The sequence below is a fragment of the Rhinolophus sinicus genome, linkage group LG04 (assembly GCF_036562045.2).
Source record: "Rhinolophus sinicus isolate RSC01 linkage group LG04, ASM3656204v1, whole genome shotgun sequence".
Lineage (NCBI taxonomy): Eukaryota > Metazoa > Chordata > Mammalia > Chiroptera > Rhinolophidae > Rhinolophus > Rhinolophus sinicus.
The window spans coordinates 168,743,591-168,761,767 of record NC_133754.1 but is presented as its reverse complement, the minus strand read 5'-3'; the positions used below and the strand labels follow the sequence as shown (position 1 = coordinate 168,761,767).

At 37.3% G+C, this 18,177-nt stretch overlaps 1 protein-coding gene across 2 annotated transcripts in view; it reads left to right on the top strand.

Moving 5' to 3' along the window:
* SVEP1 (sushi, von Willebrand factor type A, EGF and pentraxin domain containing 1) overlaps window positions 1-18,177 on the top strand; it is a 164,134-nt gene that overhangs the window by 96,298 nt on the left and 49,659 nt on the right. For both annotated transcript variants that reach the window (XM_019749534.2, XM_019749535.2), the window contains exons 27-36: window positions 1,124-1,299; window positions 3,980-4,104; window positions 5,084-5,207; window positions 5,969-6,139; window positions 7,128-7,301; window positions 7,718-7,837; window positions 9,051-9,227; window positions 9,454-9,538; window positions 10,168-10,359; window positions 11,379-11,546. In XM_019749534.2, the coding sequence (XP_019605093.2) occupies window positions 1,124-1,299; window positions 3,980-4,104; window positions 5,084-5,207; window positions 5,969-6,139; window positions 7,128-7,301; window positions 7,718-7,837; window positions 9,051-9,227; window positions 9,454-9,538; window positions 10,168-10,359; window positions 11,379-11,546 (1,512 nt within the window). The remainder of the gene's footprint in view (window positions 1-1,123; window positions 1,300-3,979; window positions 4,105-5,083; window positions 5,208-5,968; window positions 6,140-7,127; window positions 7,302-7,717; window positions 7,838-9,050; window positions 9,228-9,453; window positions 9,539-10,167; window positions 10,360-11,378; window positions 11,547-18,177) is intronic.

The following is an 18,177-nucleotide window of genomic DNA, read 5'->3' as shown; positions in this document are numbered from 1 at the left end:
TCAAGGGATTTCAATGACATTGTTGACCCAGGTATTGAATACGAATCAGTCTCCAAACTCAGGTGTGCAAGATGACTTTTTTTTTTTTTTTAATCAATGAATCCCAGGGGGCAGGGCTGCATCCCTGTGGGCTGTCAGGACACTCAATCAACCTCAGTTGTTTCTCTGCTTTCTTTCACTACTGAGTGCTTTTCCTATCTTACATTCTCACAGATTATCTAAAACCCTATTCTTTTTAGTGGACTTGAACTTTCAGAAACAAAATCCAAGAAATTTGCAAAACATCCCCCGAGGCAAAATATAGAGAATCTATGGCCTGCTTGAATAAGAGGAGGAAAATGGGAAAACACAGAAGGGAAACAATATAATAAAAATATTATATCATCATAAAGATCTTTGAATAGGGGCCGAGATGATGCTGGGTAAAGTATTCAATGAACTCTTACCATCCCTATCAATTTTCCCTAATCTTTTTCTCCGTTTGCTTTTGAAGGTATTTCACTTTAAACTGCTTATTATCTTTGACATTTCCCTAAGTGACGTGATTGTTGGGACCTTCTTGTAGTTGGTCAACTTTGTATAGTTCCACATAACAAACGTAATTTCTTTGGATCTACATACTTTGTCTGCCATGTGACTGCTTTGGCAACCGAGCGATGGAACTTAACTTTCCGAAGTTTCTTCCTGGTCGTAGAAACATACATTCCAGAGGAGAGCCACCAATCTGATGTTTGCACAACTCTCATTCCTTCCATTCCTTACTCACTCGCTCCAGAAGAGACAGTTGGTGAATTGTTGCAAATTGGGCCAACTTCTCTCTGCTCGTCCTAATACTGTTTCCTACCCCTCAGTGTCTAAGAAACATAAACAGATTTTCAGTGAGCTACAGTAAAGTCTAACTAGTAAATCAAATCTGCTTCTGTGAAATATGACCAAGTGGAGAAAAAGAAGTAATGGTTTTATATGAAGTGCTTTACCCACAAAAAGGAAGGAAGGAAGGGAGGGAGGGAGGAAGGGAGGAAGGAAGAAAAGAAAGAAAGAAAAAGGGGTAAAAAAAGTAAATTGCCCACAGATGGGATTACAACATGTGACTGATGACTATGACCCTGGACACTTTCCACAGCTGGGTTCTTTATGTGAACGGCAAGGAAAAGATAACAGACTGTCCCTCCGTGAATGACGGCAGTTGGCATCATATTGCAATCACCTGGACAAGTGCTGATGGAGCCTGGAAAGTCTATATTGATGGGAAATTATCTGATGGTGGTTTGGGGCTCTCTGTTGGTGCGGCCATACCTGGTATGTGTTAGCAAAAGGAATATAATTCGATCAGACAGTAGAAGTTATGGTGCCTAGATGAACATCAAGTTTGCTAACTGTGTTGTCTTTGGTTTTAGACAAAGATCAATAGTTATCTCTTTTATTTACTACCCCCTGATAATCCAGACTGTAAATTATTAGAAGCTTTTCCTAGGTGAGCTGTGTGGCTCTCTGCAAGAAATGCCTTTTGGGTTTTTATTAAGACTACTAAGAAGCATGCTGAACTAACAATGGATAGTTACTGAACAGCCTTGCAAGAAGGAGATTAATTGCTGGTGTTTTTTGTTTGTTGGTTTTCTTTTGTGAACAGTGTACACAGTATACAAACATATCCATTATACTTGTACAAGCCAGAGCACTCGTAACAGCTATCTGTCTTTTACGCTCTCTTTCCAATAGAATTCAAACTCCCTTCTAAAAATACTTTTAGGAAAATATTCATAAAATTTTAGTTTGAAGGAATGCAAAACTATTGGGCAATCCAGGGTTCTCAGCATTGCACATGGCAATAAGCAAAGTCTGTCTAGATCCTTCTATGACATATGTCATATGTGGAGGAATGGTTGGCAGTTTCCTGTAGTAAATATGGAAACAAGTGCTACAACAGAAAGTGGCATTATCAAGTGAAGTGGGGTGGTAGTTTCTTTTTGTGCTTAATGTAGAATGTTCTCGTTTTCAACTATCTCTTCTCTGGGTACTGGGATTGCAGATGACTTTTATTTTCTTTATTCTTTTCTGATAGTTTCATAATGAGCATAATCTCATTTATGGTTCAAAAAAGCATTTCTATCTATAAAAAATTAAACCCTCATAAAAGAGTGAAAAGTAGGTTAAAGGAATAGGAAAAAAATACAAGAAAACTCAACGAGATGGTTGTCTGACCACAGCAGGAAGAATGAATTGGAGTCCATAAATATTGCAAAGCTCAACTGACAGAGCTTAATGAATGACTGGCTTCAGTTTGGATGACTGGGTTTATTAAAGAGTCTATAAGCTAAGATAGTAATTCTAGGGAAAGCACAATTATCAGAGCAGGAGTTGTGGGTGGAGATTCTATATTTGGTTTTAGACATAATGAGTTTAAATTCTAATCACAGGAATAATGCAGCTAAAAACATAAGTTGAGACAACTTTATATCAAATTGACAAAGTAATTTTTAGTACTAAGTTATCATTGGCAAGGATTCAGTGTGATGGACACTCTCCAAGAGTGCTGGCAGGTGTGAAAGCTGATACAACTTTTCTGAGAAGCAATTTAGAAACTTTCATCACGAGCCTTAGAGAAACCTTTGGATGTTACCAACAATTCAATTACCAAGAATCAAATATTTATGTATATTAATGTATTTATCTCAGTGTTTCCAAAAAGAAGCGGTTGTTTAATTAATTAAGCAAATTATGGATTGTCCGTTCATATAAAATAGCTATTATAACGTCACTCTACAGATGTTGATTGGCAGGTAAGTGAGATCAAATTGGGAGAGTAGTTGAAGGAAGAAGAGAGGAGGCCAGCGTGGACTCCTGGGCACATCAGCATCTAAGGGGCAGAGAATGGAGACTGAGCATGAGCATAAAGGTTCCAGGAGAACCAGGAGAGGATGCTGTCATGAGAACCAAGTGGAATCAGTCAGGCTCCTGGCAGGAAACAGGTGGCACATAGAAGGAAGGTAACTGAAGAGGTTAATGAAGGGACTATTTTCAAAGGTATGAGCAGGGTTAAGAGAACGAAAATATGATAGTAAAATACCCCATAACCAGCAACAATGGAAAGTCCTGAAGGATGGGCCTGAAGTGACAAAGAGTGGGAGTTGTCTGAATTTTGGCAAACCTGTAGTGATGGAGAGAAATCACCCAGCGGGAACAATGATGTTAGACAGGGAAAAGCAGCCACTGCCATCTGTTGCCTAGGAGGAAGGTGTCCAGGAAATTAAACTTGTCTTTCATCCCACTTTCACACCTCAGGCTGGTCCTTCCATTGGCCAGGCACAAACAAGCCTGAGGGAGAAGGAAACCAGATGGTACAGTCCATAGGTGTCAACCATTGGCACAAAGCAGAGTGGAGGTGGGTGAAGGGTAGCTCTGGAGAGACAGACACAGACAATCCAGTGTACCAGGAAGGAAGGACAATTTAATAGAATGAAATGGTCAGTAGAAACAGATGATACACAGAAGTAACCAGAGGTGAATATTGAAGAATTTTCATTACATCTGGTAATTAGACGGCCACTGGCAACTTTAGAAGGTTCCTTGGAATTAGTGGTAAATATTTAAGCATTGCAAGCTTAAGAATAAGAAGATAAAGAGCAACATCTGGTAGTCTGTCATGGAGGGTAATTTCATAGAAGAATGGGTGCAAAATAGTATTTACCTATTCTGTTAACAAAGTATTATATGCATATACATGTATTCATATAGATGATGTCAAATATTTATAAATCCAATATAATATTCTAAATCCCCTCCAACTAGTTTTTAAGTTGCTATATAAAACATTGAATTTGTCCTTCTTGATAAAACATGCAGTAAATGTAGGTAATTTAGCTTTCAGTAATTTTGCCTGATGTATTTATATTGGCTGTGCTTTTCATTGAGTTAGCATTTTGGAAATAACAGATAATCAGGCCAGTTTTCCTGGTTGTTTCTCTTCTTCTCTCTTTAGGTGGTGGTGCATTAGTTCTTGGGCAAGAGCAAGACAAAAAAGGAGAGGGATTCAACCCAGCTGAGTCTTTTGTGGGCTCCATAAGCCAGCTCAACCTCTGGGACTATGTCCTGTCTCCACAGCAGGTCAATTCCATTTTCAGTGTATGACAGTAATGAGATACAAAGGTACAAACCTAGTAAAAATGTGAACAGCCTAATGATGCCATATCTTATTGCAACCTCTGGGTTTTCGGAATTTACCACCAATATCATTTGATGCTATGGTCATAGACTAAGCCAGGCAGAGGTTATCTGTAGTAGCTTTCAGTCCATCTCCTTTTCAGTTTCTTGGTGATGTTTTAATATTTTATTGGACATGATGATTTTATAAAATCTTGTAATTTCAGAGCTGGAGAGAATCATAGAGTATAATATTTCAAACTCCTCTGACTAACAATGCAGAAATTTAGGGCGGGCATAAGATCATAACACAGAGAGTAAAAAGATAAGCTTAATGGTTAAAGCCAATCGGCAGGTCTGGCCTGCGTTCAAATCCCAGTTTTATGATGAACTCACGGTGATAGTTTTGAACATGTTATTCCCTCTAAGCTTCAGTTTTCTTATCTATGAAAGATAAACAAACAGAACTGCACAGTGGGGCTTGGGCAGGATTGAAAATAATCCTGCATGTACTCGTATATGGTGGTATTGTTTGGCACATAGTAAAGGCCTAATAAATGTTTGCTATAAATGTTATCATCTCAGTGGTAGAACTTGTCTAAGTTTTCATTTCCTCAAGTTTAGATAAGGGGTAGAAGACAGGAGAATTGCAAGGGAGAACCTCTCCAACACCTTAACAAACTGTAAAGATTTAGCCAATTCCTATGTGTAGAATTCAGAATTTCCAGCAACCATGAAACATTTGGGAAAGGCAATGATGGGGGTGGAGAAAGAAAGAGGGAAGAGAACTTTCCTGTTGCCCCAAAATCATATCATACAAAAGTCTGCTTCCCTCCACCCCACCCCCCAAATCTGCAAACGTTTATAATAGGACTAAATTAATATAACGCTATCTCAGTGAAATAAGTGAGGTTTGTCTAAAGATGTGTTTTTAAACTTTCAGGTGAAATCATTGGCTACTTCATGCCCAGAGGAACTCAATAAAGGAAACGTGTTAGCCTGGCCTGATTTCCTGTCAGGAATTATGGGAAAAGTGAAGATCGATTCCAAGAGCATATTCTGTTCTGGTGAGTGTTTCCTTCTTCCATACACTCTGCTATCTCTCGACTACTATGGGGTTTTCTAGCAAAAGGAGACCATTTAAAATTCTCTACTGGTCAAATATTGTGTGCCTGTCAGTCTGTTGTTTAACTAGTAATTCACCTTTACCCTACGTTCACCCAAAGGATTTATGATTCCTTTAATACTTACATTCTGTATAACAAGGCACAAATTAATTGTGGAATAAACTTGGACAAAGGTAAAATAAGATTAAAAAAATAGAATGAGAAGAGGGATGGATACGGTTAATTTTTTAAATGCCCATCGAAGTCCCGTCCTCCTGTTTGAGATGGGTACTCCCTCCTCTGTGCGTCCTAGCTGCCATCTAGGGGTTGCACAGGGAGAACACCAATGGGTATTACAACCTGCACACTGAATAGTCAAATTCTGAATGATCAAAACTGCCTCCTACAATTCTGTATTTAAACAGATTTCTGAAGATGTCCTAGAACTCATGGTTTTTTGATAACTTATAAGAACATTTCATTAATATTCCTGGAATGCTATTTTTTTCCCTTTAAAAAATATTCAGCAGACTTTTGCTAAAAGAGGAAAAGTTGTCTCTTGACTCAAACAGGTGTTTTTCCTAGTCACTTTGCTTGCCAGTGATTTTAATATCAGTAGAGTGGCTCTCAAATGCTGGTATAACATATGGTTTGAAACCCTTGACCTTGTGACACTCCACGCTGTTGCTGACAAGCTCTGTACCTGTGTTCTTGGCCCTCAGCTTGCCCACCTTTAGAAGGATCAGTACCTCATCTGCGAACTGCATCAACAGACTTAAAGCCAGGCTCCAAAATCAGTTTGTTCTGTGATCCGGGCTTCCAGATGGTCGGAAACCCTGTGCAGTACTGTCTGAATCAAGGACAGTGGACACAACCACTCCCTCGCTGTGAACGTGAGCTGTCATTTTGAAAGCATTTTAGTAGCTCTTGAAGCACATGGAAGCCGTAGCAACACTGTTCAGGAAAGCTAGACAAAAGTTAGACAACTTCACAGTAGCAAGCACAGCAAATATTCATTGTATACTTCCTTTGTGCAGTGAACTGTATGTGCTGGGTACCATGAGGGAAGTGGGAGATGACGATTCAAAGAGACCACCACCTGTGACTACACTGGGTGGCAGAGAAAGATAGCTCTGAGGGCCGAAGCCCAAAGGGAGACGGTTCATTGCTGGGTGGGGAAACAGGAAGAGATCTTGAGTTGGGTGCATCCATTCATTCATTTATTCAAAAAAATGTTTAAGTACCTAGAATGTGCTAGACACTGATCTAAGTTCTGGAGATGCAGCAGTTGGGTCTCTCTTCTTATGGAGTTTACATTGTAGTAGCAGAGGCAGAAAATAACATGTAAATTTAGTATTATTTATTTGTAGCAATAAGAATAGCAAGGGTCAGAAGTAAGGGCTCTAAAGAAAAGTGAAGCAGGGTAGGGAAATACAGAGTGAGGGGGTTGTGTAGAAGTAAGGCTGTTGTAGCTAGGATAATCAGGGAAGGTTCTCCATGGCATCTCTTCCCCCCACACATATATTTATCTGTTTCTTGTCTCTCTACTCCCTCTAGAGAGGAAGCTCCATAAAGCAGGGATTTTGTTTGGTTCATTACTGTAAGTAACCTCAGCACGTAGGGTAGTGTCTAGCAGGTAGTAGGACCTCTATAAATATTTTTTAAATGAATGGATCTCATGCCTACCGTGAGCCAGCAATACGCTGGATGCTGAGGACACAGGGATGGCTGCAGCCTACTACCACCCCTAGAGCACTCTTAATCTAATGTTCATACGCAGTAAAAAATTCATGCTTAACTCAACTTCTAGCTTAATTTAATAAAATGTCCTTTCAGCATTTTGCTCCTAATATCGTTGTGTTCTTCCTGGTCACATTACAGGCATTAGCTGTGGGGTGCCACCCCCTTTGGAGAATGGCTTTTACTCGGCTGAGGACTTCCATGCTGGCAGCACAGTGACCTACCAGTGCAACAATGGCTACTATTTGTTGGGAGATTCAAGGATGTTTTGTACAGATAATGGGAGCTGGAATGGCATTTCACCCTCATGCCTTGGTGAGATAAATCTTGGCAACTACCTTGTTGGTTTATTCAGATTCCACTGGAGACCGTCATCCCAAATTCCTGAGCCCTCTCTCATGCATTCCTTTGTTAGCTTCATCTCATCCCAGTAAGCTCTGGGCAAACCATAGTGGCAAAGCAGCTGTCCATAGAGGTGCCAAACACGTTTTAAATTTTTGCCAGGCTCCATAGTAAGAGTATCTTTATCTTTTTCTGTTCTACTTACCTACCTATAAACTAGGGAAATAATAGCTTTTATTGCGTATCTGCAATGTGATTATGACTTATATTTAAATTTGATAAAAACATGTATAGTGTTATACATTGATTTGTAATGATTTAAAAATATAAACAAATGTTTGCTACTAAGAAAAGTCAGGTTTACAATTTGTAATCTGCCTTCATTTCAGATGTCGATGAATGCGCAGTTGGGTCCGATTGTAGCGAGCATGCTTCCTGCCTTAACAGGAATGGATCCTACGTTTGCTGGTGTATCCCACCCTACACAGGAGATGGCAAAAACTGTGCAGGTACCTAGTATATGTGTAATTGGGGAGTCTATTTCAATTTTTCATTCAACTATGTATATTCAATTACATATATTCTAACTGTGTGTTATTTAAACATAAGATCGTATTTTCAACTTCCAAGGAGAGATGGAGTAGATAAATCATTTTAAAAAGGACACATAAGTAAAAACTAAAGGTTCTTTAAATTAGCATTGTGACTCTCCCAACTTCCAATGCCTGAGCCCACTCTATCACCAGAATGTTGAAGAAATGCCTACAGAGTAGGAGAATAATAGAGCGGATTTAGAAATATAAGCAGTGACTTCCACTGCCTCCAGCAGAGCAAAGACGATGCTTCCTCACATCTTTGCTGGTATTTTGTCTCTGACTCAGCCACACAGAATTATACCATGGAAGAAAAAAATAGACATCTTGCCTTACCACGTCTCTATTTTCTTTTTGATAACTTTAATAATATTGGCCCGTCTCTCAATCCATTAATGTCTTTCTACATTTATCGTGGGAAAGCAACTACCAGAAAACAATAAAGAGATAGTCTCAAAATCAAGTCTTAACAATTACATTTACTTTTAGAGAGGGTTTCATTTAAAGTCCTTGGCTTTTATAGCCAAAATCATCTTCAGAATGGTTGAATCAATACTTCTTCCCCTTTTGAGAGTTCAAATATTATATTTACTCCTATTATTCAAAGCTAGTCCCAAATCTTCCTTTAACTTATTTCCCTTCCTAGAACCGGTAACTGACCCTAAATTTGCATAGAGTAGGTACTTACGATCTGCAGTCTGTTTAAAAAGTGAGGCTGCGAACTTCTCCTAAATGTGGTTTGATACATTCTTTATACCAGCCTGAGAGAATGTCAGTTACTCTTAAAAAGTGGGTGTGAGTTAGGGGAAGGAAGGGGGACTGAATCTCTTTTAAGTCCTGTCCTAGCATCACCACTATTTCTCCAATAAACAGCTCCCTTTTGAGCCAGATAAATTTTGTATATTTATTGTTAGTCATTGATGTCTCAAAATATTTAAATGCCTATTAAATATATGTTCTGGTATAATCATTCAACGTATCCCTGGCTTTCATGCATCTCCCTTCAAAAGCTTTTTTTCTCAGGATTTAACTGGTACCTTACCAGTAGTGGGATTATTTTGCTGTGAGATCTTGCATGGTTGTGTGGTAGCCATTTATTGCACCACGAAAACTGTTTCTCTCTTTCAAGAACCTATAAAATGTAAGGCTCCAGGAAACCCAGAAAATGGCCACTCTTTTGGTGAGATGTATACAGTGGGTGCCAAAGTCACATTTTCTTGTGAGGAAGGACACCAGCTGATGGGAGTAACCAAAATTACATGTTTGGAATCTGGAGAATGGAGTCATGTGATACCATATTGTGAAGGTATGCTTAGTAAATTCCCCATGTTTATGGTGTTTGGCAATTCTAGAAATTTAAGGTGCAGAAATGTCAAGTGTTATGTTGTATCAATATTCTTTGTATTTAAACCCAAACTATTAGGCTTGTTTTTAAATATGACAAGAAAACCTAGAGCTCCCCTTGAACTTTTAGAGATTTTTGCACACACCAGCTAAAAAAAAGCAATGTTTTTTGTTTTTCCTCCTCTAAGCTATTTCTTGTGGTGTACCAGCTATTCCAGAAAATGGTGGCATTGATGGGTCAGCATTTACCTATGGCAATAAAGTAATATATAGGTAAGTGTCTAAGATTAAAACTATGTTTTAGAAGTTGTTGATGACATATTGGCAGTGATAGATACTAGAAGAAAGGGGGAAGAAGAACCTCAAAGGATGTTTTTGAATTAAGATGGAATTAATTGAATTCTGTGTAATGTGAAGAAATTGAATCCAATAATTTATCTAATGGTAGTCATATCTAGAATCGTTAAATCCCCTGACCAATAACCTTTTGTGGCCACCATCACCTCCTTGAGGTACTCTAAGAATGGACGCCATACAAGAAGACCCTGCAAACTAATGAGTATTCTTGGTTATAAAATGGAACTTTGGCTCCAAACACAATATTTCAGGGACTTATACTAGACCAGACCACTCTCAAACCAAGAATTTTCTGTTTGCAGCTACTAAGCCATGACACAAACTAGAGGCAAGTCAAATCTTTAAACTTGTCACTCAGTAAGATCCTTGTGGGGAAGAACAGTATTAAACCTTGAGAAAAAATAATTTCAAAGCATCATATCAGTAGGGAAAAAAGAACTCTTCCAATATGAGTAAATTCTCAATACTTATGGAGGTTTGGGCACAGATACAATAATCCAAAATAAAGCAAATCACATTTTGTAATTTTCCTTTATCTTCTTTAGGTGTAATAAAGGATATACTCTGGAGGGTAATAAAGACTCATCCTGTCTTGCTAGCGGTTCTTGGAGTCATTCTCCTCCTGTGTGTGAACGGGTCAAGTGTTCAAGCCCCGAAAACATCAATCATGGGAAATATATTTTGAGTGGGCTTACCTACCTTTCTACTGCATCATATTCCTGTGAGAGTGGATACAGGTAAAGTCCATAGACACCAGGCGAGCTTCCTACAATACCCTGTGAGTCATTATTTACTCATTAGGTTTCATTTGCATAAGTTTCTAAATGGAAAAGATATTCTCAAATTTGTATGCTTCCTGAGACCTAGCTTAGAGCAAATGTCCAGGGAAATAGTCCATCTAACTTGGACTCTGGGAGTTCTAGTTCAATTGCTATAAATATTTAGACATTAAACATGAAAGAAAAGGTATTGTGAAACAGAAGACAGTGCCTGGGCATTTTGGTAAATGGCTTACCAAGCTTATACTCAACACTGCATGGAATGTTATATAAAGCATGTCAAGATAAGGGCCTGGGTCCTTAATACTGTAAGGGGTTAATTTGATCAGTGGTGTGTGTGTGTGTGTGTTTTCAAACAGAAGGGACAATAGAGAGAGTAAGGCTGTGATCAGACACTTGACCAACAGGATCTGAAGTAAAGCAGATCAAGTGAACAGAAAGTGGAGTGAGTAATACAGGCAATCAGAACCAGGCTGGCAAGCGAAGGTGGATAAGCCATGCCACAGGATGCGAAATTTGTGAAATCAAAGGACGACCAGAGGTCAAAGTCATGAACAACACAGTTCAGATCTAAGGCTCATGGCAAGGACACTGCCCGTTGTCCTCAGTTACCCTGACTGTCTCCGTTATCCTGGGCATCTATCTGCTTTACCCCTGAATCCTAGCCAGTCTGTTAACTCCTTCTCATCCAAGTAACCTATTCACAAGGTCTGGAGTGCCCTACAACACTGCCAATGAGAACATTTTATTTTGCACTGAGTTGTTATGTTGTTTTAGCCCATTCATTGTTTCAAAGGGTCTGTAACCTGCTCAGGTTTCCCTTGCTTTTACATAAAGCAATAAAATGTGAAGAAACTGTATATTTACGTATTCATATTCCTCAAGTGTCCTCTAGTCTCTTCTAAGTCCTCCCTATTTCGTCTCCATAGAAGTAAATAAACAGCCAATGAAATAGGTGGTGTCCTTCTTTCCTGTAGTTTACAAGGCCCTTCCATCATTGAATGCTCAGCGTCAGGCAGCTGGGACAGAGCGCCCCCTACCTGTCATCTTGTCCTCTGTGGGGAGCCGCCTTCCATCAAAGATGCTGTCATCACCGGGAGTAACTTCACTTTTGGGAACACTGTGAATTACACTTGCAAAGAAGGGTGAGTAACTCAACCCTTTTGGGTGCTGCCAAGGGCATGGGTACTCCCTGACTATGGAATTGTGCTCCATTAAACACTCGATTGAATTTCCTGACAGCCAAAGCCAGAGAGAGCTTTATGCTCTTATTTCCTGACCATGAAAAGGGAGCATATTTTCACTTGGGAACAATGTTTTCCTGGAATTAGAGTAATTTATCAGATTAGGCCTCGAGTAACAGACATTGGGTAATGCAGGGCAAAATATCTTTATGCTTTAATTAAAGATGCAAAAAGCACATTCAAAGAGGCATTTGCAAACCTGAAGGCAAGCCTTTGAGTGACAACATAGAGATGATATGTCTGCAGGAATAAAAGATAACCAAATTTGGGTCATTTTTAATGATCTAATTTAATTCAGAGATAAAATTTGAAAAACCAGGAAGCAGATTACAAAGAGCTGTCACACTCATTGTTTCATTTGATCTTCACAAAACCCTGTGAGGTACAGGTTACTCTGGGATGGTGATCTGCTGAGGGTCTCACACAGGCAATGAAGAATTGAGGGGTGATTGAGTCCCAGGTGATCTGGCTTTAAACATTTCATTGCTCATTTTTTCCCATGCTTTCTCAATAATTATTTTCACCATCAATAGCGCCTGAACACTCCAGATTCACCACCGTTACTTTTCACACAGCTGGAAGCAGCAGCAGCAGGAGGGTTGCCATTTTTTGCATTTGTATCTCAGCTCTGTCATTCACTAACTCTGTGGCCTTGGGAAAATTGTATAATCTTTCTGTGCTTCGATTGTCCTCAGAAAATGAGTTCATTAAAGATTTATACATTTTATGGAAATTGTGAGGAATACAATGATATAATGGTTGGCCTAACCATTAAAAAAAATTCAACAAAATTTGCCATTACTGGAATACAAATGAGAGGGTACAGTTTCTATACTATCGTAGAAGTTGAAGTTCATGTCACCTGGATACAAGACTGTCCCACTAATATAGGACTGCCAGCAGGTGGCGACAACATTTTGTTGGAAAAGCTCTTAAGGGTCAAATACTTCTCAAAGCTTAACATTTTCTTAAGTGTAAAATAAGTTTTTAATATTAAAATATCAGTAGAGGAGTTGCTTTTGATGGCCCCACCGCTCCCCTGTAGATTGACTCATTAAAAACTGCTTCCTAATAAACTCATAGGACTATTTAAGATTAATCATTTTTGAGATATCTTAGCAAATATAAATATCCCAAATAATAACTAGATATTAACAACTTGTTGGGTTTTTTTTTATTATTTAAAAAATGAGGCATTGTCACCATATAACACTAGAAAATAAAAAGGTTATTTTTTAAAATTACCCAAAGATAAATGTTGCTGATATTATATTTCTTCCTAGAATTTTGCTTTGCATATATTTTTAGTATTCAATATCATGCTGTAAATAAAATTTACATTTTTATTCACAAATCATATATGTATTTTCATGACAAATCATTCACTTATACCATAAGAGTTCTTTGTCTGCCTTATATTAAGTCTACATATTATACAAAAGGCATTTATTAAAAGAAGCATTAAGTAATGAAAATTACAACAAATCTATATGTTTCTAGGAGGGGTTTACATTTTTCATAGGACTTTCACGTGAATTATCTCATGTATTCCCTTCTGCAACAATGGGGGTTTGGCAGAATAAATATTACCCTACTTTATAATTAAACATGAAGTACATGCTCTAGGCAAATAGACCTTCTGTGGGAGCTTTTTTTCTCACTGAAAAAATGGAAACCAAATCTACCCACCTAAGTCGCATAGCTGTTACAAGGTATGAGGCCATTTTTATAAAAGTTATTTATATACACATGAAGTACTATTAAAATATAAGTATAGCTTTATTATTTTGTGTATCATTGTTATATAAAGTGATGATATTTTAATGATATGGGGGAAACTATCTTAGTAAATCAAATTAGTAGAAAGTACACACAGTAACAAATCACTACCACCCATATTTTTTTCTCTTAGAAAAGAAAAAAATCAATAACTATTAGGAGATAGTTTCATTTTTCTGAAAGTAAAACTTTCGGTGAGAGAAAGAATACTTATGCCCCTTTACATACACCTACTCCACTTCACGGTGCTATGAGGATAGCCGGACTGAAAGGAGAGCTGCTCATTTCTTTTTTCTGGCCAAGTGTCTAATGAAATATTTGAAAGACACAGAAAAGCACAAAAATAAATAAAACAATCTCTATTTAAAATTACCAGTTTATCCAATGCTAGGATAAAAGTGCGCTTTAAATATTTGCCACAGTTACTGTAGATCTCTCTTCATAAAAGAAATACAATTTACAGATATAACTAGAGGCCATTCTCATCACTTCCCCACTCTCCCCAAAGTAACAAATGTGCATTTTTGTCTCTATTCCATATGTATATCCCCATAAACAAATATTCTATTGCTATATGTTCTAATTTTTGTATATGTTGCTTCGTATTCTATCCTTCTGAAGCTTGATTTTTAGTTAACATTATGTTTTTTTACATTTATCTCTATTGATACATATAAATCAACAGCATTCATTTTTAAATGTTGTATAGTATTTCCTCGTGAGAATGAACTATTTCTAAGTTGCCCATTTCCTTACTGGTAGAGGGTTGATTTATTTTAACTTTATTTGCTGAGGTAAGTTGTCCTTGCACATGTCTCCTGACATACAGGTAAGACTATCCCTGGCCTAGACAGGGTCATGGGATATGCATATTTTTAACATTATTAGATAGTACTTGATATTTATCAATTGTTTCCTTTATAGTTTATTTTCAGTGTGTGCCAAATTTAAGAAATCCTTCCTACCCTGAGATTATACTCAGTATCTCTGCCTTCCTCCTGAACAGCTCAAAGATCTTGGAAAACATTAACTTCTATCACCCCACTCATGATAAATGTCTCACTGTTATCTATATTTTCCTTCCCTCATAATTTACAACTTTCCAAATTAGTCATTTTTAACATAGTCAATGCTTACTTAGATTTACTCACATGTTAATTAATCTCATCACCATTGCTTTTTTTGTATCCCACTCCTTCCTTTTGGACTAAATGTTTCTAATTCCTAAAGTATATCCTTTACATCTTTCTGTCAACAAGAATCAATGAGTTATATACAATCTTCATCTGCAAATAATAGTATTTTACCCTTGCTCTTGAATTATCATTTAGCTGAGTATACAAGTCTACATTAATAGTATTTTTTTCCGTAAACATTTTGAAGATACTATTTCGTTGCCTGTGACTTCTAATGTTGCTATTGAGAATTCTATCATCAATCTAATTCAGTGGGTCTCCACCAGGAGCAATAGTGCCCTCCAGGGACATTTGCAATGTCTGGAGACATCTTTGGTTGTCACATTTGGGGAAAAGGTGCTACTGCATCAAGTGAATAGAGTCCATGTATACTGCTAAATATCCTACAACGCACTGGACAAGCCCCCACAACAAAGAATTGTCTGGTCCAAATGTTAATAGTGTTGAGATTGAGAAACTCTTGTTGAATTGTTGTTCCTCTACACATAATGTCTTCTCCCTGTCATAATTTTCAAAATTTTTCTCTGTTACTCTGGTATTTCTTTATGATAGGACTAACTGTATTTATCACTGTTCATCTTGTTCAGGACTCATTGCACTTCTCATATCTGAGGATTAATATCTTTCACCAATTTAAAAATATTCCCATCCATTTTCACATCAAATATTCCCTCTTCTTCACTTTCTCTTTTCTCTTTCTGTAAGTCTTATTAGATATACATTGTACCTTTTCTTTCTATTTTCCATGTTTATTAACCTATCACATTTTCTAACTCTTTATAAACTTGTGTTGCATTTGGGTAATTTCCTCACATATTTCTTCCAGTTCACTAATTTTTCTTTCTACTCTCTGTACTGTGCTTTTGAATGTGTGCATTAATTTGAAATTTTTAAATTTTCTATATTTTTAGAATTTCTATTTAGTTTTCAAATATTTCTTTTTGCGTAGTCTTTTTAAATAAAATTTTGAGTCTTTTTGTCCTTTATTATTTCAACATATTTATTTCACATTTTTTATATTTCAGACCATTTTTCTATTATCTCAATTTACTGGTGCTATAATGTTGCTATTTGGTCTGTGTGCTGATCCATTCATGATGGAAAATATGCTTGTGTATGTTTTATAATTCCAGATTTGTCTTTACGGTATACAGGCCTGTTTTATTAATTTATTTGTGTCCCTTATGGTCTGACTATGTGGATTATTTTTTCTACCAAGAGCCCCAGGAATATTACCAGCCAAGAATCTAATTTTACATTTATTTATCAGTTTGAAGGCTTTCCAGACAATGTAAGTAGTGTAAATTCCACCCTCAAATCCACCTGGGGACTGATACCTTAGCAGGGACTTTGTTTTTCCACCCAGAGTCCTGGCAAATACATAGATTTCACTTGTCATATCAGAATTTTTCTAGTGAATATTCTTTCAGTGAATGTCCTTCTAGAACATAAATTTATGCCAGAGACTCAGCTATTACTCTGTTTAAACTCCAAGGCTATATTTCCTATCCTGTCTTCCCGTCCATGCAAGGACAGGCACAGCATTCATTCACAGGCTTGCTTTTCTTTTTGTAATTTTCTCTTCATTTTGGGCACATGGAGATTTCCTTTCTCATCAACTCAGTTATATATTTAAAATATGTTTGTTGTATGTCATCAAATGTTATACAGGGAGGGTTTTCAGACTATGTTGTAACCAGAATTAGGGTCAACTCCCATCCTTCTCTCTTTCTTCACTCCTTTTCTATTTCTTACCCCAAGGGATTATTGGCGCATGTCAACATGCGTTGAGTCTTGTTCTATTCCAGGGTGGCATCACTGCGTTCATGTCATGACTTTTGTGTAGTGGATCCTATCCTGTTGTCTCTTTGCACTTCCTAAGATGCTGCTGGCCTGATAAGAGGGTTAGGGCCTATTTTCCTCCCCAGCCCTCTGAACCTCTCTCTTCTCCCTTGGGGCTGCCTGACACAGGCCACTGTGTACGCTACCCAGGCCTGCTTATTGCATGTACATACACACGTTCTTGCTTCAATCTCACTGTTTTTCCTTTTTATATTGGTGTTATGTTTTGCATGGGCCTTTCCTTGAATTAAGGGAGAAAGATCCACTCTCAAGCTTAGGATAGAAGAGTAGATACTTTAGGAGACTAGAGTTATAAGATGAATGCCAAGGAAGGAAAGAAGCAAGAAGTCTCATTTCTGCCTCCTGCCTTAAATTTGGACTTTCAAATCCAACTTTTATCAAAACATTGCACTGGGAGTTTTCACCTGATTGCCCAGATTAACAAAATTATCACTTCTTTCCCATTTTCCTTTTTTTTTTTTTTTTTTAATTTATTGGGGTGACAATTGTTAGTGAAATTACATAGATTTCAGGTGTACAATTCTATATTACATCATCTATAAATCCCACTGTGTGTTCACCACCCAGAGTCAGTTCTCCTTCGATCACCATGTATTTGATCCCCCTTACCCTCATCTCCCACCCTCTATCCCCCTTACCCTCTGGTACCCACTAAACTATTGTCTGTGTCTCTGAGTTTTTGTTTCTCATTTGTTTGTCTTGTTCTTTTGTTGTTTCCCATTTTCCTTTTCATCCTGTGTGCACACGCTTCTTGGTGAGAAACTCAGAGGAAAATAAGGGTCATTGACATCTCAAAATCCTTATAGAATGTCTCCCTTTTGATTCTTCTCAAATACAGACTTTTAAATGCAATTCCTGAATATGCTAAGATAAAATTTTGATCATTGTTTTTAATTGAAAACAGTTGTTTACTGAGACAGATATATACTTTCTATTGCTATTATTGTATTGTCGCTCTTTTAAGATCTAATATGCTGCTCTCAAGCTTCTTTTTAGGTTCTTCTTCTAAAGCAAGAAGGGTTAATAACCCACTTGGGAGCCCACTCAGAAAGCTTCCAGGCACATGTTCATTAGTAGGCTTCCACTCAGTGTACAAATCAAATCACTGAAAATTGCATCTTAAGATTACTCTGCCCATTTTCAAAGGATTTTTCATTATTATTCCAGAAATATGCTAATGTATTACAAGCAGTTCATCCTAAGATGTGTTTATTTATGGCATCACTGTAATACTGATGTGCCATTTTTCTTTGGAATTATGAGGTAAAACAATTTGTTTTATAATACGTATGGCCTATTTTAAATAACACTCTGCTAGAATGTGTCCCATGTGTCATGAATGAGAATACAAAATGTCACACAGAATATAATTAAATATTCTAACATTTTAGATTTGTACCAATTCCAATGTTTCTTGCTCTGGTAGCCAACATTTACAGGATGACATATCTCACCATCTGTACAAAACTTTATCATTTTTAAAGTGATTCTTTAAATAAGCAGTGGCATATGTCCTTCCGAAATCTTAACATATTCAGATATCTAACATAGTGAAATGGTACAGCAATTTGATCAGAGACCAGTTATAGTTCTATCTAGGCAATAGCAAACAATTAATTGCCTTTTTTTTTTTATCATTCATAAAAGATATTTTTCTTTAGCATCTTAAAAGACTAACTGATGTATTTTAGAAG